The following is a 28,000-nucleotide window of genomic DNA, read 5'->3' as shown; positions in this document are numbered from 1 at the left end:
AATTGGAGATACAAAAAATATACGAGACAAAAATCAAGTACTACAACCTGGCCTGCATTTCTATTCTCTTTCTTTTTCCATAAATGCAACAAATGCAGTCGCACTCTGGACTGACCTAAAATGGTCACAGGTTCACTGGAGTCTAAGTGTCCCTTACACAGGGTGCATCACCCAGTTGGTAGTGTAGCGTTCATCCTCTCTCATTCGAGACAGAAAAGAATCGACTAGACAAACATTGAGAACCGCAATATAGCCTGTTTTCCTCACTGTATCCTCTCACTTTTACTGTAAGTGCAGCAATGCACTCGCATAGTAGAGCTGCGAAGTTAGAGCATTACTCTGGCTCTGCGCTCGTCGAAGGCGTCAGTTTTCCTCTTTCTATAGATTCCTCCAGGGTCAAGCTGTTCTTTCCTCGCATTCCACAGGTGTCAAACTGTTACTTCTTCAAGGCCAAGGTGTCTACTCAAGAATGCGCTACCGTGGTCGCTCGCAACGGTAATCAAATTTCTGAATCGCATTAGACTCAGGCGTGCGAATTTCGTCGACGGCGACAACCAGATCCCCGTTCCACGGTACCGTTCCCCCGAGTATACACTCTAACGGTCACCCGGTACACGGCCGATTCGCGGATGAGGCAACCGTTCTACGCCATCGCAGCCTTCGTCGACGAATAGAAGGGGCGATAACGACTTCCTCGTGAGGGTCTTTCCAACTTTCAATTGTTTAAATGAAATTAGTTCCTTTGAGTACAGTTATTTCAATGTTCCTTGACTCTTTGAAATCAACGTTGAATTATTAAAAAGCTACTATTTTATTTTTAGCAAATTTTCACCACCCATCTTCATAAGTTTATACTCTTAAGGAGTCTCTACAGTTACGCTGTAAATCAATATAGAGTTACTATTGTCGCTTGATTCACGTAGTAGTAGATCTGGCATAGTATTTAGAATATTACAACGGTTCACAATTTTATATCAAAATAAAAAAAAAAAATTAGTTTAAACATTGAGTTTTAGTCGTTATTATATCTATTATATTTATATTGTATCATAAAGTAATCTAAATCAATTATTTTCAGACAAACTGCAGTACTGTTTGTATTTGAACGCGCGTTTTCTAACCTCTCGTACAGCGTGCCAGATCTTTCATACTATGTCAATAGCAGAAGACAAAACGTATTATCCTAGTATTCTTTAATTTATTATTATTACTACAAGTACTCTCGGAGTATTTTGTAAATCAATATATGTTCTCTACATATTTTTCTATTATGCATACAAATTTTCGATCCAATCTTGACGTCAATTACTTTGTAGCACGTAATTAAGTGCGTTGAAAACGCATTTTCCCATAAGAGTCCACGTTAAAAAGTGAAAAATTGAAACATTTATTTCTTAACTTTTAGGTACCCTAGACTTCCCAAAATTTGTGTGGGTGTTTTTGGGATAAAATCTAACCCGTATTCAAATTTTTATAATTTTCTTGGCGTTATTCCTATTTTGCGCTAGAGCCTCCTTAAGGTTATACGGAAAGGGCACTATTCTGATGCTCATGGATCGGGTTTCTTTTGAATTTATCCTTACTCATGCTCCTTCCTCGATCCTGCGCGTATATTTGAACGCCTCAAGCCGCAAGGTGTACGAGAACCGCCCAAAAGGTCACCTTATTGTTCGAAACAGATTGGCTTTTCTGGATCCAACCTTTGCTGGGTTCTCTTGGGAACCGAATCAGAATTCCTTCTCAGAAACCTGTTTAACAGGGAGGAGTGGTAGACGCCTATTTCAATAAAATTGCTATGAGGCTATTGGGCGTATAGTTAGCCTCAGATATCAACGCATACTTAAATTCTTCAAATACATAACGGGCCTCGCGTGGCTCGTGGGTTGCCCATCACTGGATCACAGCATTGTTTAGACACGATTAGAATTTTCGGGTCAAGGAACGATCCCTGTCGGACTTGCGGCGGTTGCGCAATGATTTCTTGCAAAATTCCTCCGTCACAGAGAAACAAGGAAAACCACAGGCCGACCGAGATGGATTAGAAATCGAGGGGTAAATTGATATCGCCTCTGCGGTGAACAAGATTTCTGTGGTCCATGTGGTCGGTTTTGGCCTCAGCTGTTGCGTGCTTGCTCATAGATTCGTGCACTTCGAAAGGTTTTTTACCAACGAGGAGAAAACTCACGTTTTTGTGTTTTCTTTAGTGCGAGTGACACTTTTGAATTAGAATTCTTAGTCAACCGTATTATGTTACGAATCTACATGACTCCATTGTATAAATTTCATTTTATTTTAAGCATCCCTTAAGGTATGATGAAATTTAAGCACATTAATTTAATAAACGAAAATTAAATAAAATTAACATCTGTAAATCGGTCCATTCGCCTGTTAATTTCTTCTCTTCGCAAAATGCACCGAATCGAGGCACGCATCCAACGAAAGAAAAGCAAAAAGAAGTCCAAGATTTATTCGCACCGCGGCACGAAAGACTTTCTATTCATTTGTTATTCGCGCAACAACTATAGACACCGAAACAATGCAAACCGGCCACTTCCTGCTCCGTTAACCATGAAAGCAATTTAACGAGCCACTGTACGTGATCCGCCTTGACGTGTGCCGGTCGCTTATCAGAGAAATTTTCGAGCCGGTCGAAACGGTGTTAATGAATCGACGCACACATGAAGCGAGAAATGATTTTTTTCGCGCGTGTGAATTAACGATCAGATCGCGTTAGACCCAACGCTACAAGCAGCGAATATTTCAGTGAGTCGTTATTATTCCACTTCGTCTTCGGAATTAGCATACTTCCTCGAACGTAGAAAAATCCTTGTCGTTGCACGTTTAATAAATGTCAGACCAGTGTAATGAACGACAGTGTTGGAATTGCACGGAACAAGGATGTGATAAATATTTCATGAAACAAGTGCAAACGAGTAAATACAAGTTTCATTGCCCTCCGGAGCTAACAAGCAAGAATCTGAATGAAGTGCTTCACGCCTCTTCCCTCTATCAGAGCGTAAATTTAACTAAAATAGCTATAAATAACCAAGGATACTTGAAAAATAGACCACGCAACAACTGAACCGTCGAAGAAGAAAATTCTGCATACTCTTTTCTCAAACTCTGACAATAATCGATCTGCTTTTTCTAATTATAAATCGAGTCTAAAAAATGATTGATTATTACGTTAAGAATTAAACGAATGTTTAAATTTCTCTCGCCAGAGAAAGGTGCGAGTATATGTAGAAGGTATAACAAAGGACCGCGCCAAGACAAAGGGAAAGAGGATACATCCGAGGAACGTGCAGCTTGTGTTATGCACTTTGCGGAGCGTCCATCTCCATGAAACATTTATTCTACGGTCCCCCGAGATTTACATAACACATATATTTGGAAATTCTTGAGTTTTCTCCCGTGGTTCGTGCCACGAATTCATAAACAAATTGCTTCGTGGTCTTTTCCGATACAATTTGCCTCGATGTCGTTGAAACTATTTCAGAAAGCCCCATTCGCGATTATGGACATCCGCTTTCACCATTCTACATTCTGGATTATATACGATTCGATTTGCTAACCGTCTATTTTGTCTATTAATACACCTTTTCGATATTCCTATCAATAGCATCTAATCCATCGCGATCCTTGGACCGTTGGAAGGACAATTTTTTGAAACGTTTCTATGCACTTTAAATTCCAGAATCTGTATTTAACATACACATCCGCCATTTTAATCGGAAACGTATTAATCTCAGTAAAGGATGAACACAGGGGGTGAACGAAGAACAACGAGAGGCTTTATTGTTATCAACCGTTATTATTGTTACCGTTACTGTCAATGTTATTGCTGTTTATTATTCCTATCGTTATCGTTAGTCTGGCATCCGACGCATAACAATATAGTGCACGGAGTCGGGTTTTCAAGAGTCAACAAGTGATCCTCGACTGGGAGGACCTCGGCCCGCGACGCAACGACACGCGGTACCGCAAATACAAGAAAAATAATAAATTTTAATCTCCGTTCGCCTCCGACCTAGCACAGCGCCCTCGACGTTGTCGTAGGCAAAAATGCGCGCACTTCCTTGAACCCGCTAGCGACAAGCATTGAATACGTCGCTCGAAACGGGAAAGTCTCACAAGTTATTTCTTATCTCGTTTGACTTCAAAGCTTGGCCTTGGTCTCATCTTATATGCCATTAATATATTTAATAATAATACGAATCATTAAAAATTGACTTGAGCTCAAAATGACCTGACTGTACTGGATTCTACATGGAAAATGGAGGACATTTTTACAGTGAATAGGAGTTACTACATGAGGCAGTTATTTTTAAGTGGGCTGTATATTAGTCTGCAATTGACAGGAGTTAATTGAATAGCAGTCTTAGAGGAAATGGAATAGTTTAGGGTAAAATGTTTGGAAATTGCATGACTCGTGTCTAAAGAGAGTCTAAAAATGGTGTACCTAGTGCAAGTGTTCAAAAAGATCTAGTGCTGTTATGAAAATGAAATGTCTGGTCCATGCATTGTTGCGATAGAGTAAAAGATAAAAAACAGTGCGCCTAGTGTTGCACTAGTGCTAAAGATCTAATAGGTAGCAGCATGGCGAGGTCTTAGAGACAGTAGGACAGATCCCCGGGATGAACTTTGTACACTTCTTAAACACCGAGAAATATAACGAGGACCTGGGCACCCCAAGGCATGTCACACATGTGCTGTTTTCTAACGAGTAGGGCAATTTGGCACTTCGTGATAGAGCATCACATACCCTTCGAGCCTCTCTCTAGAACCTCACTACATACCTTTAAAATAATCGCTATTTATACCTAAAGCAGGATTCAGAAATATCAATCAGAGTGACCTCTTCGGCACGTCTGAATCCTGCTTCAGTAATTACTCCCACAATCAAACTTCGTCCGCATACAAATCAAGACCTAATTAACCACTAGATCATGCACTCAACCCACATAAAAAACTAACGAGAACACAACACAGTTGTCCGCAATAGAGGCCAAATCATCCGCTTCCACTCTCGATCAACCCTCGAGTTGAAAAGCAAACCGATGCCTAGGACGCTGGCCAGCCGCGACGAGTACGCTAACGATACGTCGATTAATTAAATAATTTATTAGTTAACAACGAGCTGGCTCAGTACGGGTGAAGCGCGGCGAGACCGAGTCTCGGCGGCTCGGCGTAGCTGTGACGGTATCTGCCCGGCGTGGGGACGATTTCCAAGGGTGGCCTGGCGCTGTCGCGATCGAGACCAGGGTACCGTTCGTGCTCGGACAGCTCCTGGTAAGTCGTCGCCCTGGCTCGCACCTTCTCGCGTATCTCCCGCACGTGCGCACGGTCTCGGAAGTCCCGGATCTGTTGACAGAAAACGTTTCGACGTGAGCGGCGTGACGATCGCTGTTTGGCGATGGCTTTAACACCTTCGCGACCGTTGATCCGATACTTTAGCTCCTCCTTCACGGACCGGAGAACCTATACATCGGTATTTTCCTCGGAAAGAATTCGAGTGCTTCATTTTTTATGTAACGGGTGTAACAGTTAGCGTAGTAAGATGTTGACGTAGTGATAGTCAGTCCCATGAGTATTTGTGCTCTGTAGGTTTGATGTTTCCAAATATTCGTTATAAATAAACATGCACGTGTGTGAAGTTTACTGATATTCATATTTATGATGACTATCCGTTCATATTTATAACGAAGCATTCGTTCGGAAACATCTAACCTATAATTTAATTCAGACAGATTTCTTTAATAGACGTAAAGGGTACGAATACTTGTGACGTATATGAGAGCCTTCTAGGGAAGTCTTGTTTTGTAAGAGACGCGTGGCTATCCCCACTCCTCGGCCCTGCCGGGTCAGAGCCTCAACCGTTAGCGCCATCTGTCGTCTCCGAGACACTTCAAAAGTTAGTAGCGGCAGGTTTATTAACTCAATAGCAATATCATCTACCTACAGCGCCTCTTAAATAGGAATCACTGCAATGCATTAATGTGACAGTATGTGATGTCAGTCAGAAGCTTGTTAACGCATTATTACGTATCGATGTATCCTTTCACGAATAGTAGTATTTCAAGATGGAGGCCAGGATGGTTACTGCAATTGCAGCCATGTGCAAATACGACACAGCCACGCAATAAAGTAAGCAAATGTCAATGGAGGACTACACGAGCCACTCCTTTCTCCGTGGAGCTGCGACAAGTAATTAGCGTTTCGCTGTGAAACCGTTCTTACAGAAAGTGTACACTCGAACTAGGAAACCTGAGGTGCCTAGAGAAATTCCAGGTGTCCATCTCTGTCGCAGTGAACAAGAGTAAATCAAAATTCCTTTCCTCGACATTGGATCTCTACCAAGCTCTGCAATTACCAGTGCCAATAGGGACCAATTCAGGAAATTATTCTCAGCAAAATCTAAGATCTCGGATTTCTGAACGGAGAATATTGAGTAGGTTTGAGCTTCAGGTCCGAGAGAAGCGATCCTAACAGAAGAATAAAATTCGCAACACGTTGAGAGTTTACGAGCTGCAGGTCCAAGAGGAATGCTGATGTAGCCCAAAAACATCGACACCAGGCGTTTTAAAAGAGCCAGGACAATAGCCTTCGATACGGGAGACCTTGAAGAACGCTGGCGCGGAGGGACGAGGAATCAATGACCCTTACTTCTCTCGGATCGACGACGTTCCTTTGATCTCGGAAGTCCCGTCCGACCGCCGGGTTTTCGTAGAAGCTCCTCGGTCGGGGCCTCGAGACCTCTTGCTCTGGTGGGCGTTCCATCGCATAATGATGGGTTCGCGGCCGCGGCCTGGCTCTATAAGAAATATCGTTCTCTCGTTCCGATACTTCCGAATGATTTCGTCTGATCAGGTGTTCGTGGCCAGTCGTTGAACTGTTGCTGGCTGGATGCTGTCGAGCCGGTTGATCCTCGTCCGCGTGTCTGGCCGACTCGACCCTGTTGCAATCGAGAAAGAATTCAATTAAGCGTGACATTCCGCATAATTTATAGCTACGAATCTACATTATGCGTCTATTACGTCAACCGAGTCGAATTCATACGACTCAATACGATGTACAATATATCGTAATCTCACAATGATGCAAGAAGTCTTTCACTAATCGCGCGTCCAAGTCGAATAGTCTTTAGAAAAATTGACAGGGACATGAAAATCCTAAGCGCCCGACCTTGGAGTCCTTTTTCCTGTGTCACGAGGAACGCCAGTTGACGCTTGACACACAAACAGAGGCTAAAGAACAGGAATCTAAAACTTTTCACTACTCTAGTCTACTGGTAAATTCCCTAAAACTGGAACGGTTCTCTCTGTTGGGTCTGAATGATTCAGGTTAAACTGGTCCACCCCGTATAAACAACCACTGGAAATCAGAGGTGAATTCCCAAGTCACTCTCCATGCGTCCGGACGGCTTTTACTAGAGATTGACACCCGTGATTGCCGACCCGAAACGAATGCCAGTGGAAAAACCGATAATGGCCTCTTGAAACTAGTCTATCTGGTCGATCGAGAGAAAATGAACGAATCGTTCCTTCTTACAAGGTGCCAGGGCTTTTTCTGGATTAGAAAACGAATCCGTCGGAGTCGTTAACGTCGCCGTTTGGACGCGTGACTCTCTTCTGGAATCGAAAGCTGAGTATGATGCGGATCGAAAGTGTACTCCGGTTTCTTGCCGACCTTCCGATCGGGCGACAGTCGTTTCCGAACCGAAGGGACGCTTTCGCGCGTTTCAGCTTGGAAGACACTCCGTGTTTTCAATTAACGGCGATTGCACCGAATTTCTCCTGTCCGTCTTTATATTCGCGAGCTTGAAGACCGTACCGTGGCTAAATCGAACGCGGAGGAAAATATTTGCGCCGTACCTGTGAACGGGATGACTTTCAACTTCTCTCTGCCTGGAAAGGACAGGCCTGGCGATGGCCTCTCTCTCCATGGCTCGGAACATTTCCTTGGCGTCCTGGAATCTCTCCCTGGGACTGGTCACCTCGCCAGGATTCATTCTGGGCTGGTATTGAGGACTCGGCGAGCGTTGCCTGAACTCTGGGGCCCTGCGGCTCCTGTTGCAGCTGGGCGAAACGCCTCTGATAACCTGGCTGGGCAACCGATCCGGGCTCCTGGGCAATCGTGGCAGTGTCATACTCGTCGCCGTTGTCTCCGGCTCTGGGAGATAGTCGTTCTCGTCTGTCGGAGCTCCCCAGTCGTCGTCTGAAACGGACAGTCGTCGTTATTTAGGATATTTTTGAAAGGGTCAATAGTGGGAGAGTGTTAGGGTTGAGGTTATGTATGAGGTTGAAGTTACTTTGGAACTAAGTACATTGTATTTTAAATAATAGCATAAAAGTTTTCAGATTCCACTTCCACTTACAAATGAATTGATATACAATACGTATAATATAATAATTAAAAAATACAAATTCAAACCATGGTTCTTCAAAAAAAGAAAAAATGTACAAATAAAACAGTATTATTGTAAACCGTCAACCAACCAGCGTCGCGTAGAATATAAGTAAATAGAGTAAGGAGCTAGATATGAGCAAAGAACATTGTGAAAAGGGAATGTGTTTATAACAAACTAATTTGTTACACAATAAAGAGATGTACATACATAATATAATAATTAAATAAATAATATATACATTCACATGAGGATACATCTAAAAAACACTCGAGAATTTCTGTTGAGCAACAATATGGAAATATTGTTGCGGATGCAGATGTGCAGCTCTAGTTGGGACATATATAGGAGGACACACGTAAAGATACAAACGGAGGTTCATCTAAGACACCTCCACTACTTGTGGAGATATGAAAACATGGCTGACGCTAGTCTTCGTTTAAGTTAGCCATCTATGGCAAGTTATTTTTCAGAGTAATTCCGAGATGCTTCCAAACGCACTCGCATAATTTCTGTTCTACTTTCTCGTAGCATGAAAGACTGAACTCATTCACCCATAACAGGGTCTTCACCTGGAGAACAAACGAGTCCAGGTTATCCAAATCAGAGCGTCATCCCTATTTCTGATAAAACGTCTCCATCCTCTGGAACACTATCTTCCCTGGCCCGCGAGCGCAAACAATGAACAATCATAACCTGTCCGCGCATACCTGGTCAATGGAGCGAGAGGCGAAGAAAAATAGCAAGAGTCTCCAAGGTAAAAGCCACAATTTCTCTTTTATCAAGGAACCTGCCGCGAGGAGACCGGTCGAATACTCCGGCGTCTGTCGAGGAAGAGGTCAGGGAGGTTTGAAAAGAAGCTGGAAACGAAGAGGGAGAGGAGGCTCAAAGAGACACGAAGAGGCTAAGAGGAGCCCCGAGGCTGTGGGCCGAGAATGCGGAACTTTGTTCCCTTATGACCTCCCACGAGGTCGATTTGCACACGAATTCAGGTGTATCGTGGCCGGCGACGGCGTCCTCGGCGTCGTCATCATCATTACCATCCGGTGATTACCATTGCGATCATAATTATTATCGTCGCTAGGAACGGGCGACATCGCGCGCGCGCGAACCAGAGAGCTCTCCCGCATGGAAATGCGCCTTTCGAGAGCTCCTTTGCGCAATAATCGCGAACGCCGGAGCGCCACGTGGTGGGGGACGGAATGCTGTTGCCGCACTAGGTAAAAGTTAAAAGGCAAAGAGCCTGGGATCTTCTTAATATCATCGCCGATGGTAATGCAACGGCGATGTTCGCTGCTTCTAGGAGGCGACTGGCGTTACTGGCGGCGGCGCATTGTGAGATAAGAGGCCTCGATTGATTTTTAAGCGACGGGAGTGCTAGGGAATTCAGGGAGTGATCAGATTAGATTGTCGAGCGGACACTCGGTTAGGTCGCGGAAGGTGGATTGCGAGGATGGACCATATCGGGATCGGTCCCTCGTTTAAACGAGTCGTTTGCATCGAGGTACTTATTTTCTTGATTCACACTTTGCTTTAAACCCTGGATACTCCCTGTAGCGAGTCAAGTTTTAGTTTTAAATCAGAAACTATGAATCTATCAGTCACCTGTGAGCCAATCATCACCATCAAACCTAATCAAACACCTTCAAAACACCTCTCAAACTCGCGTGTGCATCTTGGAACAGATTCTAACTAATCCTCAAACGTTTCCAGGATCTCGCCTAAGAGCGGTGAGTCTAGATCACACGATCAGCTTTCAGACGAAGCTCGCGAGAGTCAACGGTGCTCCAGAGCAAAAAAAAAAAAACGGAGTAACACGTCCATGGGTAAAGCAGTTACTCAACACGACGATAAATTAATCGGCGCTGAAGCTAATCGCCGTTTGGAATCTGGGAAGCTCGGGATAGTTTCACGCGATGTACCGCGGGCTCGAGGCACCGATACATACGCAAATCGTGAGCCCGACGCGGGCAAAGTGTGCCAGAACGCGGTCTACGCGAGGAGGAGGGCCGACAGCGGCGCTTATATGGAGGTCCGAACGTGGAAATCGTGATCATCGCGGTGCATCGTGTCCCCGAGACACCTGTTTGCAAAACGAGTTCTTCCGTGGCCCGTAAAAGACGAATGATATAACGTCGCCGAGCGCACGAGTTTGTTCGGATATATCTGACTCTGTCAGGATACATTGCACTTCAAACGGAGTCCCCTCGTTTCAGGTTTGATGACAACACGTAGATGTTATGGTTATTCGACCGCTTAAATGCGATCTGTAGATGGATTTCAATAAAGTTTGTATCATTGCAACCATAATGTAGGTTTGACAGCGTATGATAGTATTTGAGCATGTTTAATGTCACTTTGGATAGCCTCTTGGACTAGGCTTAGGTATCCCTCAGATATTCTTTTGATCAAATACTCAATTTGAAGTTTAGAGTGCACGTTTCTGTTTGACTATGTTTGGCTTTGATTCGATTAGTGTACTTATGTTCCATGTCTGAGTCTGCAAATAGTTTTCAACTGCATTATCGAATCGACAATCTAGGTTTGACAGCATATGATCCTGTTTGAGCATGCCTGACGTAACTTGAAAATAAAATGAGGAACTCCAGAAATTGCGTGACCTTCGTATAAAAATGACTGGAAATACACGGTTCGATTTTCGTGCCGGGTGAAAAGTAGCTTTAGTCGGTCAGTAGCACGTTTGGCTAGAGAATATCCGAACGAGGGTCATGATGCATGGTTGACGTACGAGTCGTAAATCTGCGGTATAACTCTTAATCCACTCTTGGTTTAATTGCATCAGATAAGAAAACAGTCGTTGAACCTCTGTGGCTCCTCGCAACTGGCATAAACGGAGGAAACATTTTCACCCATAATTTCCAGGCTGCCGTCAGTTTCGCGAAACAACCAACTCGTTGGACGTGTTCGGCTGGTAACGCAAATGCTAATTCCGTGCAACGAGACATGAATCATTTGGAAAGCAAAATATAAATATTCCGTTGAGTGAGCATTCGGTGTTCCTAGTCTTGTTAGATTTCCAGTTGATGGCTCGTCCTATCGGAGTTGCCAAACTGGTTCAGGATAATGCGGTAAGCTTTGGTGTTGACACATATTTTTCAGATACCTGTTGATTAAATGCAACATGTGTTCCTGGACTCTGTTGATAAGACCCGAAGACATCTTAAAATTGTAGAATTTAGATTGTATGCTAGATTTCAGTCGATGGTTTCTTAGTTAAAGTAGCGATGTAGATCACTTGAATCTGTTACATTCTAGCATTCTATCTACATTTACTTAAAGACACAAGCGTGCCCCACTTATCCCTACTAATGGCACTTCTAAAAAAAATCCCTAAAATAACAGTCATAGAATTACCAACGTCCCACTTCTGTCAGCTGACCCGTCTAGCCTGTTTCCTCTGTCCTTACCAATTTGGTCTCGCGAGTGCTCCCCGTCACTCACAATAATTATAAACCGAATCTCCAAAATTGCAGTCGTTGAACTTTCCATGTCCCACTTCTGTCAGACGTCCTCTCGACAACGTCGCCCGGTGGACAGCGAATTAGCCCCAGCGTTCTCCTCTCGGAGTCTACGAATTCCGGTAGCGTTGATCAACATCGGTTCCCAGTGTCAAAGCAGCTGGATTTTCGCTTGGTACAACCACGGGGCCACGGAAGATGTATGCGTGTACCCGTAGGCTGGTACCTGCCGACGACACGACATCCTAACGGTATTCCTTCCACTGTAACAGGTGCCAAATACAGTCTCTCCTTGTACGTGGTTCACGCAGAGCCCGGTCTTCGTCGTCCATCCGCGCGGATATGAGAGGAACACTCTTTTTTCCCTCGTCTCGAAATTTATGCGTTTACGCTATATGGGTCAGTCGTCCGTTAAAAACATGTTCCGCGAGAGGACGGCACGCCCCGCGAGGAGGACGCGGCGCTTTCTGACTTTGAAGTTTCAATCCGACGTGACCACGTCCCTTTAATCTTGTTTCATCGACGACTCCGGAGAACCTTTCGAGCGTGTAACAGGCAAAACGTCTCAACTCTTCTTTGACGACGAGAAAAATTTACCGCTACACGCAGGTTTCTTTCGTACTCTTTGATTCAGGAAGTTTGGAATCTGGAATATCGTAGCACTTGGAGGTTAGGATTCGGTGGGTAATTATTAGTGGGTAGCATTAATGTTGATCCCGTCATACGTGCGATGACCACCATACCCAAGAATAAGGAGTCAAAGAAGAACACAAATCGTACGGTGCAGGACTAGATATACTCATTTCCTAACCTCAAAATGAAACGTCACGGACTCCTAACATCAAAATTCCATTGTACCGTTACAAAGGAACCTCTCAGATTTTTACCCATGTTCCGCTCCCCTGAAACTAAATGAATAACGCGTTTTTGCCTCGCTGATGTCTCAAGCGTCTAAAAGCAAACGAAAACGTCGGGGCGGAAGCAAATGGCGGCGCACGGAAACTCGCAGCGGCGTCGCCGACAAAAATTTGGACGCTTTCTACCGGTCGAACAGGTGGCCGAGCGTGTTCCGCCACGAATCTTATCGATGCTCGTAGAAAACCGGGCAGAAGGCGACCCCGTAACCCAGTTCCGCGCCGGCCAAACGAAAAATCGTTTCTTCGTCGCGAGGCGTCTTCGATTTTTCTTTCTCCGGAGCGCGTGTGCCCCGCGCTGAATGCAAAACCGCCGAACGCGCCCGAGTTCGTGTCGGTCTAATAACAAACACGTTCGTCTACTTTCACTTCGATCGTTCGCCGATTATTCACCGTGGGCGCGTTTCGTCGACGAATTCTCCCTGGGCCTCCGTCGAATCGTTAAACGCCGGTCCTAACCGGAGAAAGTCTCGCGATTTTGGAAACGGGAAAGCTGCTCCGTCCTACTGAATAGTTGGAATGTTCCTGTTCTCTCTCATCTGGGATTCACCAGACGGGGGGTTGTGCAACGATCGCATTCCGATTACATTCGAAAACCTCTTGGAAAGCTCTGAACACTGCGTTAAACGATTCTTCGAGAATTCTGCTCAGAAATAAACATTTACATGTAATAATTTTTTTTGGAATCGTTAGAGTGAGTGTCTGCACGTTTCCATGATGGTTACATCCAGCAATGTTTTATGAGTGTACACGAACTTCCTCGACTGACTAGAGTTAGCCACGTTAGATAAGCGAACCTTGTGTGTTATCCTAGTTGCTCTGTCGTTAGATTCTTTTCCAACTATTTATCACGTGTAACACTTTGAACAAGTTCTCCAGGAAGGAGCATCATTGCTGATACATCTTCATCTATTTTTCATATCTTCATCCATATTTCCTTCGACTCTTACCATACCCAAGTCATCCATTATCCTACTTGCTTTGCTTCTATCTTCACTCTTCAATATCTCCGATACTTTACCGAACACACTCCATACTCTCTTTCCACGTCTGACTCGAAACCAGGCAAAATACACGCTCGACGATATATTTTCGCCTTTTACCATTTAGATTCTACCAACACGTCCGTTAACTCTCGTCGCTGGACGCTCATTCGTTCACCTTGCCAAGGTACCGTTTATCTTAATTCGTCATTTCTCATGCGTCCGTCCAACGGTGCATCGCGTCGTTTATCACGCGAGTATCTAGCAGCGCATCAGACTTCCTACAGATGAAGAACCCCACGTGACGCGATAAACTTTCGACTGGAGTTCCTTCGCGGAAACGCAACCTTCCACGCTTCATCTGTTTCGCTGAGCGTTATTACCGGTGCCAAAGATCGTTTCCTGAGTGGGACCAGGAAAAGGACTTTCACTTTCGTCCAGCATCCGCCGCTGCGAACGCTTTCCAGGCGTAACGACGCGTTCGAGCTGATCGCCTAATCTCCTAGGAAAACGCTGGGGACCACTTTCCACGGGAGCAATTAGCTAGGAACGACAGGCGACAATCAGTTGAGCACTTTTTCCTTGGTGAAGGGATAGTCTCGATGTTACGTTTTGAGAGATGAGTGCTGCATTCAGTGTATTCAGTCATGGATAGTCTAAATACAGCCACTTAAAGTGATCATTTGTAGTCAGCCATGCAAATATAGGTAGAACCATCCAACGTGGTTATTTGTGGACAGGTTTAGAAAGCTACACTTGCCATCCAACGTGCCTGACTGTGATCAGCCATGGTCAAGTTTAACCAGTAGGGAACATAGTATCTCTAAGTCTAATTACATCCACCTAACGTTATAATTTATAGTCAGCCATGCAAATCTATGTAGAACCATCCAACGTGCTTACTTGTGCTCATGCTTAGAATTCTACACAAGTCGCCCAACGTGTTTTACTGTGGTCAGGCAGGGTCAAGCTTAACCAGTAGGGAGTATAGTATCTTTCAAATCATTGAAACTTTTCTAAATCGATAATAGTAAATGTCCGATCGGCTATGATTGACTGTGAACATTAAAACACCATTATTTCCCAGGTTCCTGGTATTCGATTAATCTTCCGAGATTGATGTCTGGTTAGTCTAAATGAATATTATCATGCATAATTCATTTTACCAACGAGCAAGAAACGAAGAGTGATTCCTCGAGGCACGCTCTAACGCGGATTGACATAATAGCAGTAATGCCAATAATGCCCACGGCGTGCAAATTCGTGGCGTTGAACGTCATTTGCATCGCAGTCACGGTGAATTCAGCGTTCACTCGCGTTTCTCATTCACGATAAATTTCACACTTGCTCGGCATGACTATCGAATCGCCGCTAACGCCTCTGCGGTGTCGTAACTCTCGGACGATTCGTGCCATTCGACGAGGTATTTTGTCACGAATCTTTTTTCTGCCTTTCGCGTGTGATGTCATTTCCATACGAGCGAGTACACGATTCGCTGTCACTTCTATATGAGCGATGTATGTATTTTAGTTTCAAGTCCTTGGGGCCATTTAAAGATATTAAAGGATATTTATATTCCTAAAATTATTAGTCAGGTGTGTTATAGTTATAAAGTTCATGTTGGAGGATAAAATGGACTTGTATAAAATTATGGATAAGTTGCACTTGTAGAATTTGTGTTTGAATAAAATTTAAAGAAATTGCGAAGAAAATAAGCGATGGTTCGATTCGTCGAAGGTCAGAGTAATCCACTTACCCGAGGAGGAATCTCTGGAAGGTCTAGACGGTCTCGGGCCCAATGGATGATGGCTTTGATAAGGCGGAGGCGTAGCGGCACTGTCCGAGCCTATTCCACTGCTGGCAGCACTTCTCGTGCCGCCTCTGTCAACCGTGATACTACCACCTACGATAGTTTGATTCAGGCAACGCCTGAACTCGATGCCAGCGAGATTGCCACGGTGTCTGTGGACGGTATCGTAATCCCTGGGAGGCAGGAGGATGGGTCCCACGTCGTTGTCCCCTGAATTCCCTCTTCCTGGAATAACAGGAAGCATATCTTTTACTTACCATCCCCTTGCCAAGTTATTTTCTATATTTATGGACAGTTGCACTCGAATTTCTACTTCAATCAATACTTGGCGTGTTTAGACTTGTCTGAACTTGTTCTCCTCTTATTTTGTACATGCTATTTTATTATAGTTTGTTCTTAGTGAATTTTATTTTATCTCTGATTCGAAATTCTACAGGCTTCCAGTTCAGAAAGTCCTTCGAACCTTGTACAAGAAGTAAACATTGCTTTCAGAATTTTAGGTTAGATTGCAAACTCCTTAGACTGAGACTGTATTATTTTCCACAATTGAGAGCAAATTATTTCACACTTTCACCAAGACGTGAAATAAAGTAAATAAATAGATAAGCAAAGGAGGGAATATTCACCTAATTTGGCGCGTAGCTCCGCAGCCAGGGACTCGTATATCGTGGTTGTCTGCACAGGATCGTGTCTGAGTTCACCGCTGCCCTCCGAGGACTCTGACTCCCTGGTGCTCCTGCCATCGCTGCCTAAATTGCTGCGGACCCTTTCCAACGAGGTGACCCTGGCCAAATTGTCTGTATGTGACGCCAGTGCCTTCAACTGACCCCCCAATAATTCAGCTGTCTCGACAGAGTCGCACCTGAAGTCAGAGAGGTCAGGCTCAAGGTCAAAATTTCATACTGTTCGCGTCAGAGAAAATTGTCCCTGAAGAGATGTGACCTGTCTCGAGGGTCGATCTCTTTATGCACACTAGATGCATTCGAGTAGAGGCAGAAGAAATTAAATAAATTAGAATTAAATTAAATTAGATATAAATTAGGAGAAATTAAATAACAAATGTATAGTGTTTCTAAAATTAAATTTACGTGTTGCTCAATTGAAATATATAATTGACTTTAATTTTAGTAATATGTTTGTTTAACTTCGAAGCTTGCCCCACTTTTTTATTTAAGTAGAACAAGCGTGTCTTTATTTCTCGGCATCCTTCATGTTGCAAATTTGATAGGAGGTATATCGTTCTCGGCGGACGCCAAGTAGGGAGCAAAAGAAATATCGGAAACATGCTGTAGAAGGGTTGGTGAACGAAGTAGGAATGTTAATGACAACTACCACTGAAATTACAGGTTCGCTGATTTCTCCTCGACATAATACTTAACTGCAATCACAGTTGGGTGATCAGAAACTTATTGCAAGAACTAGGTGTATAATTTATCATTATTAGTCCCACAATTTGAAATTTCATGCCGGAGAACTGGGAGAAATTGATATCACCGGTAAAAAATTTAAATTATCGGAAACATTACGTTTTTCCAAGTATTTTTATTTTGTAGAATAAAAATTAGATCGATAATAAACTATCGATAACTCGATAATAAATTAAAACTATAATAAAACAAAAATATGTAACGTAAACATTCACCGCTAAAAATAGTTAATTTTTCTCTCGTTCGCAATTTTTAATATCTCCATATTCTAAAAATAATTTCCTCGAATAAGATTCTAGTAAATGCCATAACCTGCTAACCCAGAGACACGGAATCAATTTCTCATCCTTCTATTTGGACATCGCGCGCTTTTAATTTCTTTTCGTTATTATCGCCACGTTTCGCAATCGGCGACCTTTATTATCCTCGGTGAACTCAGCAAGAAATCGCGGTCAGCGAACTATCACGCGCCTCGAGAGCCATTTACCTGGTTCCCGATCGAAATCGTCGATTCATGAATGCGACGCCATGTTGTATAACGCGCTGGTTACGACTATGGAAAACCAACGGATGGTTTTCACACGGATCGGATACAGGAACGAAAATACTGTTTGTTTTCAATGCCAAGGTTGCTTTCGCGGCTAACCGCCGATGGAACATTAACATGTGCGAACGCGAGCTTATGAACATTTATTAACGACCCGTTAGAATCGCGTGGGTCGTTAATTAGCGAGCGTGTTCTATAACGGCTGAGATCTGGAATAGACCTGTATCGTGGCAGTCGATACCTTTTTTCCATCGTGAACATGAAAATTAATGCAGATTCATTGTAATTAATTTATATAATATTTTTAAACTAACAGAATCTAATTAGATTATCAAAACATTGAATAAATAGGTCGCTTTTAATTCAAAGAATATCGTTAAACGAATAACAGGTGATTCGTTTGTGAAAAACTTTTCATAGCGTTGCCATTTAATTCGTGTAACCTTTTTATCTTGGGATTCTAAATCTGAAACTTGTTATGCAATTAAATCGTCGGAGAACCCATTACTCTCTTAATGCTTGACAATACATCAAACCGATCGTTAAGAAGTTAATCTTGCTAACAAGCATCAAGGATTACAACGGAATAATCCGAGAAAGTGGCGATCGCTTTGTAGAGAGTCATTCAGTTAATTGGGTATTAATATCTATAATTACGCGTGTTTTGCTGCGCGACCTTCAGCTTAATTACTGTCTGGAGCTATTGGTTTGTGATAATGTATGTAGAACTTCGTGTGCAGCTTAGAGGCGCCCGAATTGTTTGATGAGTACAAATAGATAGTTTTAAACAGGTTTTATTTTGTTATTGAGGAAAAAATGTTGCTATGATCAAAAATAGTAAAATATCGTGCGTGGATGTTAATTATTATTAATATAGAAATGGATAGTGACCTGTACGCGTGTACGTGGACAGGATTGTTGGTGGCCGGGTTTGGAAGTAGAAGAGTCGCCGCGACGACGTCTTCTCGTTGCACAGCCGCCAGGACAGCGTGTCCTGGTACCAAATGTTTAACAGCAGACCTCGTCGAGCCACCTGGGTGAACCGTCTGTATGATCTTCAGCCCCTTGTTGCTCACCTGACAATTATAAAACAATATTTTGAATTTTTGTTCTCGTCTCTACCAGTTTTAGACAATTCCAACATGGCTGCCACTGTAATTTTCAGGCTACTTAACAGTACACCGCGACAATCCATTTTATCAAACGCAACAGCCTTCGCTATTATTTCTCCTGACTTTTTTCCAGCGCGTAGAACTCACAGACTGTGACTAGATAGCCACACGATATTAAATAACGTAAAACGATATCTAATTGAATGCCAAAGTCAAGGACCGGCTCGATATTGGAGTTCAAGGAAGTTTTCAAGTAATCTGTCTGCCTATACACTTAATATCAGTAGTTAATTTAAATGAGTGGGTGGGGCAGGTTCCACAGATAGACGAACAACTTGAAATTCATGCTCGTTTATCATTGAAAAGACTTTCCCTGGAACGGTATTATATTCTTCATAGGCACGCTTAAAAACCTAATTTCCTTTTCGAAAGCAAATAATAATAGCGGAACGATGAAAGCGAACATGATATTACAAAAATAGAACTTTCTCTGTTTCAGGTGGGCGCTTTTAGGAAAAAAAAAAAAAAACGTGTATCGATAATTATCGTTGGCCCTGGGGCGTTCGAATTACCACAGCGGATATTTCAATGGCGACCATCAGGGACCCAATTATGAATTCGGTGAGTAATCGGCCACTTTTGGCGCGCGATGATCGCGAGAACAAAATGACGCAAAGCACAGACCATCTTTGGGCAAAATAATAAAATTTATCGAGGAGAAGTTACAATTTTAATGAATAATTCCAGCCTATCCTTCACATTTCACGCTATTAAAGTCTCGAATCAGTAGAAGAAAAAATGTGGAGTGTGAATCTCCGTTAGAGAAAGTAGAAAAATGTGGGGAAGATCCTCTGGCTACTTTCCCAAGAAAACCATAAAATACCAAACTTGAGGAATATATTCAGCTTGCTTCACAAGGGTACGAGTTTTCTACCTTTTGAATAAAGAAGCTGAAACGATACCTATCTAAGCACAGTCGTTGAAAGGCCATATTCTAGTGGACCAAAGAAGATTGCACGCTCATTGGTTCCGAAAATAACTCATTTCTTCGAGCTGCGCGCGCAGGGAGCAAGATGGCGCGCGCGATTTCAGCGAAGTTACAAAATCCGCGCGGTAAATCGCGCTCGTACTCGAAATGTGCCAAGAAACGACCACCTGTCCTCGCGTCTGTGGTTTACACGAAATTGACCGCAGAAAATAACGCGCAATTTTCGTCCCACCGAGAGACTGTCCATTAAGACCAGCCACGATCCTCGCGAAAATTCGGGGTGCTAAAATATTCTCAAGGCGAGCCGTCTCGCAACTCCCCAGCAATTGCACTTACACAATAATTAGGCGGGTCTCGTGATTTCGTAACACATCTTCTTTTCGAGAGAACGACGAGCGTGCACGGCGACTAAATCCCTCTCGAGACGCATCCATTAAGATCACGACGTCGCGATAAGGACACCTTTGTGTTCGCATGACTTTAAACGCGCGAAAAGTAACGAGGGGGGGGCCCCCGTTCGGACGTGAGATGCATTTCGTAGATTCCTCTGCTGATGGGAGATCAGTAAAGACAAATAGGAACCACGTTCGATAAGCGTCGCTTTAAAATTCGTGGACAAATTTATGCTTGCGAAAGTTCGATGGCAGCGAGTCCGCGAACAATTCTTTACGCAACACGCTGGATGTATGTAAACTCTGACGGAATGAGCTCTAAATTTCGCTGCTTCTGCAGTTTCATTTATTTCATAACGTCTCTGTTTATGTTTCAAATAAAGGAAACAAAGGAACAAAATGGAAACTTTCACTCTTGGCGTATTAGGTTCGCCAAAAGGGGTAAGGAGACATATTTCCTCTGTAACAAATTGACCATTTTGTTCTGTGATCTTTCTATGACCACAAACCAAGCTTTTTGCCCGACCTAATATTTAATAGAAACGTTATAAATATACTGTGGATTTTTATGCCAAACAAAATCTTCACCTACAAAAATGAAATCTAAACAGGAATTTATTTTACTTTGCAAATATTATAATATGCACCTTACTTTCAATAGATTTTTATATTATTGCACTCTGTGTGCATTTTGTAGTTTTTAGCACACTCAAATTTCCCATAAATGCATAAAAATCTAGTAGGATTGTAGAAAAATGATAATGTTACTCATCTATCCTCTCGATACAGTAAATAATGTACTGGTTACATTTGAGGTTATGTTCGACAAGTGCATCGAGGCTGTAATCGATCGAAAATCCGAGTATAAAAACAAACTGGTCGAGGGATACGTATTCCCAAGCGTCGGATTTCGTGCACGCGAATACCGTGTCGGCAATTTGCCTCGTGCGGCTGGAACCATGAGTAATGAGGCGTTTTTAAATCGGCATGCAACCCCCTTTGCACATTTCAATTGACATGCAACGGGAATGTCGAGCAAACATGCCCGTGCGTAACGGTCGCGGGACAATTTCGGTGTCGTCCATTTTATTTTCTCTTTCCCATATCGAACTCACCGGATATATTAGCGGCGTGCCCGTTTCTATAAGATTCAGGTCAACGGATTTATTATTGCGGTTATCTAATTACCTTAAACGCCGCCGGTGTTGCTTATTAATTTCCAGCGAATTGATTTCGTACAAATCGCTTCCTCTTGGAACCATCTCGTTAACGTTAGAGGTTTATTCACCTGAAACTGAATCGTTTTCGAATTTTCCCGCCTGAATGCACGTGGCGTGCCTTCCGAGGTACAACAATTTTAGAACGTTAAGCGAGGCGCCAATGTAACTTTGAAAATTGGTTATCGAAATTCTGAACCTTAAATCGAGATGAGAACGAGACTCACGTAAACTTCAGATGTCTACATCGAAAGAGTTTTAAGGCTCACATTATTGACCACTTTTTTGAGCACATTCCACCTCTATCAATTTCAGCAGAACATGGATTCCAGCGTGAAATTTAGCCATCACCTTGGCCGTCGTAAAATTTACATATCACGATTTCGGTGTGAGTTTCAGAAGGTCGTCCCCGTCGTTAATTCGAGGCCCCACCTGAAGTTCCTTCTGCAGTGGCGTCCCGAGATGGTACAATTACCAAAAAATATTGGGCACTCCACATTTAATACTTACACCGAATATATTCCAACGAAACTCCGTATTTACGTTTCGTATTCCCATCTAATGATCTGACCACATTTCGATCCAAATCGGTCTACGAATAACTTTAGTCACCTCTTACGCCATTTCGTTATTTCCTAACATGTACCCGATATTCGTAATAATTTAAGAAAACGTCCCAAACGAATCTCAAAGAGTATCTAATTTTACACAAAAAAGTCAAACAAACTTTTTCTCTAATTTTCCTGGGAAGTTGTGTAAAGCGTCATGAAAAATATTGGGCGCGCCACTGTCGCAACAATTTCGGGTCGAGTAAATTACGAGCGTTCTCGAGGAAGCTGATAACCGTCCGCGAGCAGGTCGAGGCCTGACGAATTCTGTATGTAGGCTGAGGTATTAAATTCGTGATTTTTATTCGACCCTGCGGACTGCTTTCACTGCCACCCGTGGCCGTGCCCGCGAGAGCGCGAAAGAGGGAGATGAAACACGTTGAATAGGCGACCGTGCGCCTCCCTTCCGACCGCGACAATTAATTGTCCCTTTTTCGCGGTATTTTCGGCCGTGCTACGAAACCGGATCTCGTAATGGTACCGCTCACCTGCAGCGTGACCTTGAAAGGCTCCTGAAGTCGTTCCCGCTCGAGCAGGTAAGCTATGGCACCGGGCATCGCGTCCACCCCTTTGGCCTCCCTCGCGCCCAGGTACCAAACGTAGTACGAGCTCTTCTTGACATCCTTGCTGCTCCTCAAACGCAGGGCCATCACTCACTGCCTGCACAGAAACAAATAATTTTGTTAGCCAAGTGGGTTTTTCAAATTGAATTGTACTAGGTTCATAATTTTCGTCGACAGAGATTTGTTTCTATATAACTCGCTCAAAATGAATAATAATGAAATAAATTGATTTTTTTTTTTTTTACAAATTGAGTCGTACTAGATTCATAATTTTTTCAACAGAGATTCATTTATATCTAATTCATTTAAAGTTGGTAATAATGAAATAAAGTAATTTATTCCAGTATTATTCATGAAGGAGGAAGTTTCATAAGTGTGTATTGTTTTCTAGGTATGTAAAGTTTTAATATGATTCATCAAAATTGAGATTTAGACGAGTCTCGCGCGGTTTTCGGTGTTAAGGTGGTCTGTTTCTACCGAGGCATCCTGTGTGTGTAACATTTTGCATGTCACCTAGCAATTTCTTCGGGATTCTGAGGATTGTTTCATGGTCGTTTTTGCTCGTGTAACGGATCACTGACTACCGAGAACAGTTATTAAACGGTCAGCTGGCAATTAAAATCTTGGGAGGACAGTGCTCCAAATGCTATTTATCTGATAACGTCTTTATGAGTGTTAAGACGGTTCTATAATTCGCTCATGTGCCCCTTCAAAGAAACGAATTTGGAAAGGCAAGAATAGAGATCGAGGACAGACATTTTTCACCCTAACAAACATATATTAAAGTTTCGTGTTTATAGAATAAAATATCTGAATAATATTCTCACTTTTAACCATATGGTAACTAACAAGATGACACGAGCCTGGCGATTCCGCCACGATAAGGCAAACAAATTGTTGTCATTATTGCGCTCTGATAAATAGAAATCGTCACGTGATACACGGTGTGGGTAATTGTTGTTGTCCAGAGGTTTTCCTCGGTGCGAGAAGACCGATTTTCCGCAAGGTAAACTTAATACCGTTCCTGCCCCGCGTTGAACACGAACAGTTTGTCTGTTCATCCACTTCCTCAATTACTTTCACGCTTAAACCCGTTTCTACGTTATCCGCCTTGCGAGGAATCGGTTCCCACCGATTGCGCGTCGCGTCGATGGTGTGTTCGAAGCGAAAATATCCCAGGAACCGGAAGCTGTCGCGCGAAGATCAATGTCAATCTCACGCGAGCCATTGCTACTTGTTTTTCAAGATGGGACGCTCATTATAAACACACTGGTTCGTCGAATCGAAGAAAAACACACGACGAAAGAAGGAAACGTTATGTTTATATTTTTCCAACGACAGAAAAATGGATATAAAAAGAAGATTAAGCTTCATTTACACGTTGTTTAGTATTCATGAGTATAATGGTGACACTAATTGCTCGTTGCGGCGAGAAGGGGCTGCCCTGGAAAGGGAAAATTATGATCGTTTAAATGCCATAAAAATACAATAGTTCGACCGTCTCGATTAAATAACGATTAAGATTACTATGTAGTGAAAAATGTAGCGGGAAAGTGTTACTCGGCGTTTCTTTTTTAAAGTATGCAAAAGAACGTACCATGAAGTCAACTATTTACAAAAGTCATTGCATAATATTTGTTGAAAGGATTTTTCAAATAAAACGAGATTTGTGTATTCGACATGGACAATAAAATTCTGTCAGAATTTCAATTAGACGCAACGTTTATAATCGTAGCAAATGAAAATTACAACTTTCAAATCTCTCGCTTTCATCGCTCCAAACGGAAGCAATTAAATCTGAATTTCTTTAGCTTCGCTGAGTTTATCACTGTATCATAGCGCAATCTGGGGTTTTCAATCCTGTAAAAGGCATTTAAACTTTTTACTGTTATCTCACGGAACAATTACAGTAATTGTAACTAGAGTCGAAAGTTAACAATTACTGGCATTCTTCATCAATTGATATGGAAATATAATGTATAGGATCTTACTATATTTCCTAAATAAATAATGAAAAAGAAAATGGATATTGTATCGATTTCTGTTTTTAAGAACATCAATTTGGAAGCTACTTGGGTGCGCATGCGCAGCGCGCATAAGTTTAAATTCTATTCGAAGCCTTCGATATATGTGTACATATACTCGTATTTCATTTTAAATTTTGATTTATTTTTGTCAGAGAAATAACCCTCCACCACTCACCACGAATAGAAGGAACAAAATTTCAAATTATTTTGAAACTATTTAAAAATTCTAAAATATCTTTATACCAGCTATGCTGCGAACTCATCGAATGAATTGTCAGTTTATGTATACAAGTATTACGTGGTTCAAGTGTCACGATGCTCGATCATCGATTAGGATTCGGATTCACAAACACACGATTAACTCGATCCCACTACGCCTTATATTTCAAAACATTTACATATTTCTGCGTAATCAGTTCTTTACCACGACATATCAAAGCGATATCTCTTTATTTTTATTCCAACCTATGCGTCAAACATATTTTGTACTCCCATCTTAAACAATTATTTCCAAAGACACTAATAACCGTATCGCTACATAAATATTCATACGTATCCTTCAGTGATCACTAAATACGTGCCAAAAATTTGAAAACAATTCCTCGAATAGTATCATCACCATAAATTTCTCAATATACCCCCGGGACTGTATATGGCCACCAGAGAACCTGTTACCCAAATACGAGCCATACGCAACAACCCGGGCGTCTCGCGACTCCAAAACTTTCTTCGAGCGGGCCCGAATAGTAAATGAAGGATTAATTTATGAAAAAGTACAAAGAAACTGACCGCCAACAAATGGGTGCGTGGTGTTCAGCGCCGGCGGCGGTTATTCGCAGAAATTGAGCAACGGCCGTGCAGTCAACGGGCCTTCGTTGCACGCAGGTCGTTGGGTTCGGGGCCTGGCAGAGGAACAAGTTGTGCAGCGTGGGTCGCGTACGTGTTTTGCGCACACCTCTCGTATACGTGCACACGAAACCTGGCCGCGCACCACCGATAAAGAAGCAGGCTCGGTTGATATCTGACAGCTGCGCGAGGACCGAGCACTTTTCCACGCTCGCGGTGTATCTGTCGTCGCGCCGTCGGGGCCCGACGGACCCACCGTCTACCGAGGAGAGGGGATCGCGCAAACTAGGCCCGTCTCGGGGGACTACGTATCGGCGCGAATTCTGCACGAAAAATGCGCGGAAACGTTCAGCCGTTGGCGGGGTAGAGGGGGAAGGAGGAGATCGTTCACTTGTCAACGACGCAGCGCGAGTCGTTTCGCGCTCACCTAACCATCACGGGATACTGACTCCGCGGCGGAGATCCTCGGCGACGAACTCGAGTGAAACGCGGACGAAGGAGAGTGGAGCAAGCGAGAAAGCCAGCCAGAGCGGTCGGAGGGAGAGAGAAAGAAAAATAGAGGGAGAAAGACGACCGCTACTCGTCGAGGCTGCGTCTCTGTCCTTTGTCGAGGGATTCCCTCTCTCGCTCGTTTCGAATGCCCGTTTCGACGGGTCTCGATCTTCTCCGCTCTCTTCCCCTCCCTCTCTCTCGTTTACGGATGAACCGCCACACCTTGCCCAGATCGACTCGCGATCGGCAGTAACGCGCGTTCTCTGCCAGCAGGCTCCAACTAACCGGACGGTTTTCTGTCCTGAATTTTAGTCCCGGGGCCCGGCGCGACGGAGACCCATCTATCGGTGGGACGGAGAAGTACTAACGGTGGTGGGGGAATCGGGCCCCTTCTCCTTTCCCTCTTTCACTGTCTTTCTCCCTACCCAACCGACTCCTCGGCTCCCTACCTGCCTGTTTTAGTCTCTTCACCGCGTTGCCCCCACATGAGGATGGCAGGTTAAGCCAGGCAGGTAGTAAGGGGCCCCATTGATTAGCGATGGAGACAACACGCGGCTGGAGACGGTTGCTCCACTATTTTATGGACCTCGTAATCGTCGCTGGGAGGATTTGGCTAATATGATCGAGGTAAATTATTGAGTATGATGGTTAGCTTTGTAGGGGATATTCTGACACTTTATTTTGGGAGCATTGTCGAATAAATTACTATATTAATAATTATAGGCTATATTTAAAGAATAGGTTTAAACAAAGACAGCAAAAATACCAGCCATGGTTCTTGATAAAATAAAAATATATAAGAATAATTCATGGTCTGACAAGTGTATCTATAATCAAATATTATCATTCGAAGTGAATTTATTTCAAATAAATTTTCTCTGTAAAATTGTAATAGTCTGATGTCTGGTCAATGCTATAGGGTAAGGTTCGCAGAATTTCGTACCGATAAGCATCGAGTCGGTCCCATCACTACGACTACCCAGCAGGCCCATACGAACGATTCCTCCTCCAGACACGACTCACCTAGCGCCATCTCGGTCCCTCTTTTGCTAGTCTCCTTCCTCCTCGGCTTTCCGTGCGCGATCTTCTCTGTCTGGCTTCAAACGGTCCCCCAATAAGATTTTCTGCGGTCCCGGCGAGGCCTCCAGCGGGGACCATTCCCCCCTCCACCTACGCGTTTATATAGATACTCTTCGACTCGCTTAACCCGATGCGAGGTGCCTCTACAGGGTGTACCGATTAACGAGCTGTCCTCCAGACTGAAGGGTGCAGCCAAGGATGCCTCCAAGTAGGACAGGGACTACTTCTCTACTTTTGTTGTGTTTTGTTAGACATCGATTACTCCACTTTTATTATTACAGAGCTAAATTTCGTAGTCTTGTTTATCTACACCTCGTTTAGACAAACAAAATCATGGTTGGTATTCTCTAGCTCCCCCCCCCCCCCTCCCCGTAGCTTATATTAAATACCTACTCCATCGTCAAATGTGGAGGTCCATGAGGGGCTCGTGCAGATGCTAGTGATCCTGTAATATCGAAACTGCTACTAGCACGCTTTCAGAAGAATTGAAAGTTATAGAGCAACCCACAGTAAAAGATGCTATTAGCCTAGGTTAGGTAGCCATATTCGTAGTCACTCCTTGCGGAACGATACGACCGGAGTCTTTCAAGCTCATTTAAGCAAATATCGTTTGATTCTAAAGCAGCGACCCCTACCATTAAACTTTCCAAGGATCAGTCTACCCGATGATGATTGAATCGTACCATCTATCAGTTCTCAAACGTCCAGGATACCTTCGTGCCAGAGCAAGCCGAACTGAAAGCCGCTGTTTACGGCACCATCGAGCGTTCATGCTGTTTTAGAAAACGCTCCCAGCAGAGGGTCCTCGCGTGCAGATAAGCATGCGCAAGCCGGACCAGTCAGATCGTGCGCCTAAAGCAATTAAGCTCCCCGAAGAAGACTCCGGTGTGTGTGGTCTTATTAATCGAGAATCGAAGAAGAGGATTCTGCAAAGGTGGATGCGTGAGCGTTCAGGATCGCTTATCCATCGCCGTCGGGGGAATGACATTATCAGGCTCTCGTAATCCGATTATCCGATCGAGGAACCCACGGATCGCTATATTATTCCAACGGTAAAAAACGTCCAACGCGACTCATCAACGGGCAACGTCAACAAACCGGGGCAAAA

The 28,000-nt window shown here is 43.4% G+C and overlaps 1 protein-coding gene across 3 annotated transcripts; it reads right to left on the bottom strand.

The window, feature by feature from the left end:
* Positions 1-3,794: 3,794 nt before the first annotated feature.
* Positions 3,795-26,877, bottom strand: LOC128894396 (uncharacterized). 3 transcript variants are annotated; one of them, XM_054156126.1, is made up of 8 exons: positions 26,836-26,877; positions 22,373-22,544; positions 18,459-18,643; positions 16,220-16,455; positions 15,540-15,818; positions 7,875-8,217; positions 6,667-6,955; positions 3,795-5,364 (listed from the first exon to the last, which is right to left on the bottom strand). In XM_054156126.1, the coding sequence occupies exons 2-8, from the start codon at positions 22,532-22,534 to the stop codon at positions 5,146-5,148; spliced, it is 1,713 nt and encodes a 570-aa protein (XP_054012101.1). In that variant the 5' UTR covers positions 22,535-22,544; positions 26,836-26,877; the 3' UTR covers positions 3,795-5,145. The 3 variants fall into 3 exon arrangements, with proteins under 3 accessions (XP_054012101.1, XP_054012093.1, XP_054012085.1); XM_054156118.1 differs by lacking the exon at positions 26,836-26,877 and adding an exon at positions 25,264-25,935 and having other exon boundaries at positions 22,373-22,540; XM_054156110.1 differs by lacking the exon at positions 26,836-26,877 and adding an exon at positions 25,264-25,934.
* Positions 26,878-28,000: the final 1,123 nt, after the last annotated feature.

The sequence above is a fragment of the Hylaeus anthracinus genome, unplaced genomic scaffold, assembly GCF_026225885.1.
Source record: "Hylaeus anthracinus isolate JK02 unplaced genomic scaffold, UHH_iyHylAnth1.0_haploid 0, whole genome shotgun sequence".
NCBI lineage: Eukaryota > Metazoa > Arthropoda > Insecta > Hymenoptera > Colletidae > Hylaeus > Hylaeus anthracinus.
The sequence above is the reverse complement of the archived record's forward strand: the minus strand, read 5'-3'. Positions and strand labels throughout refer to the sequence as shown.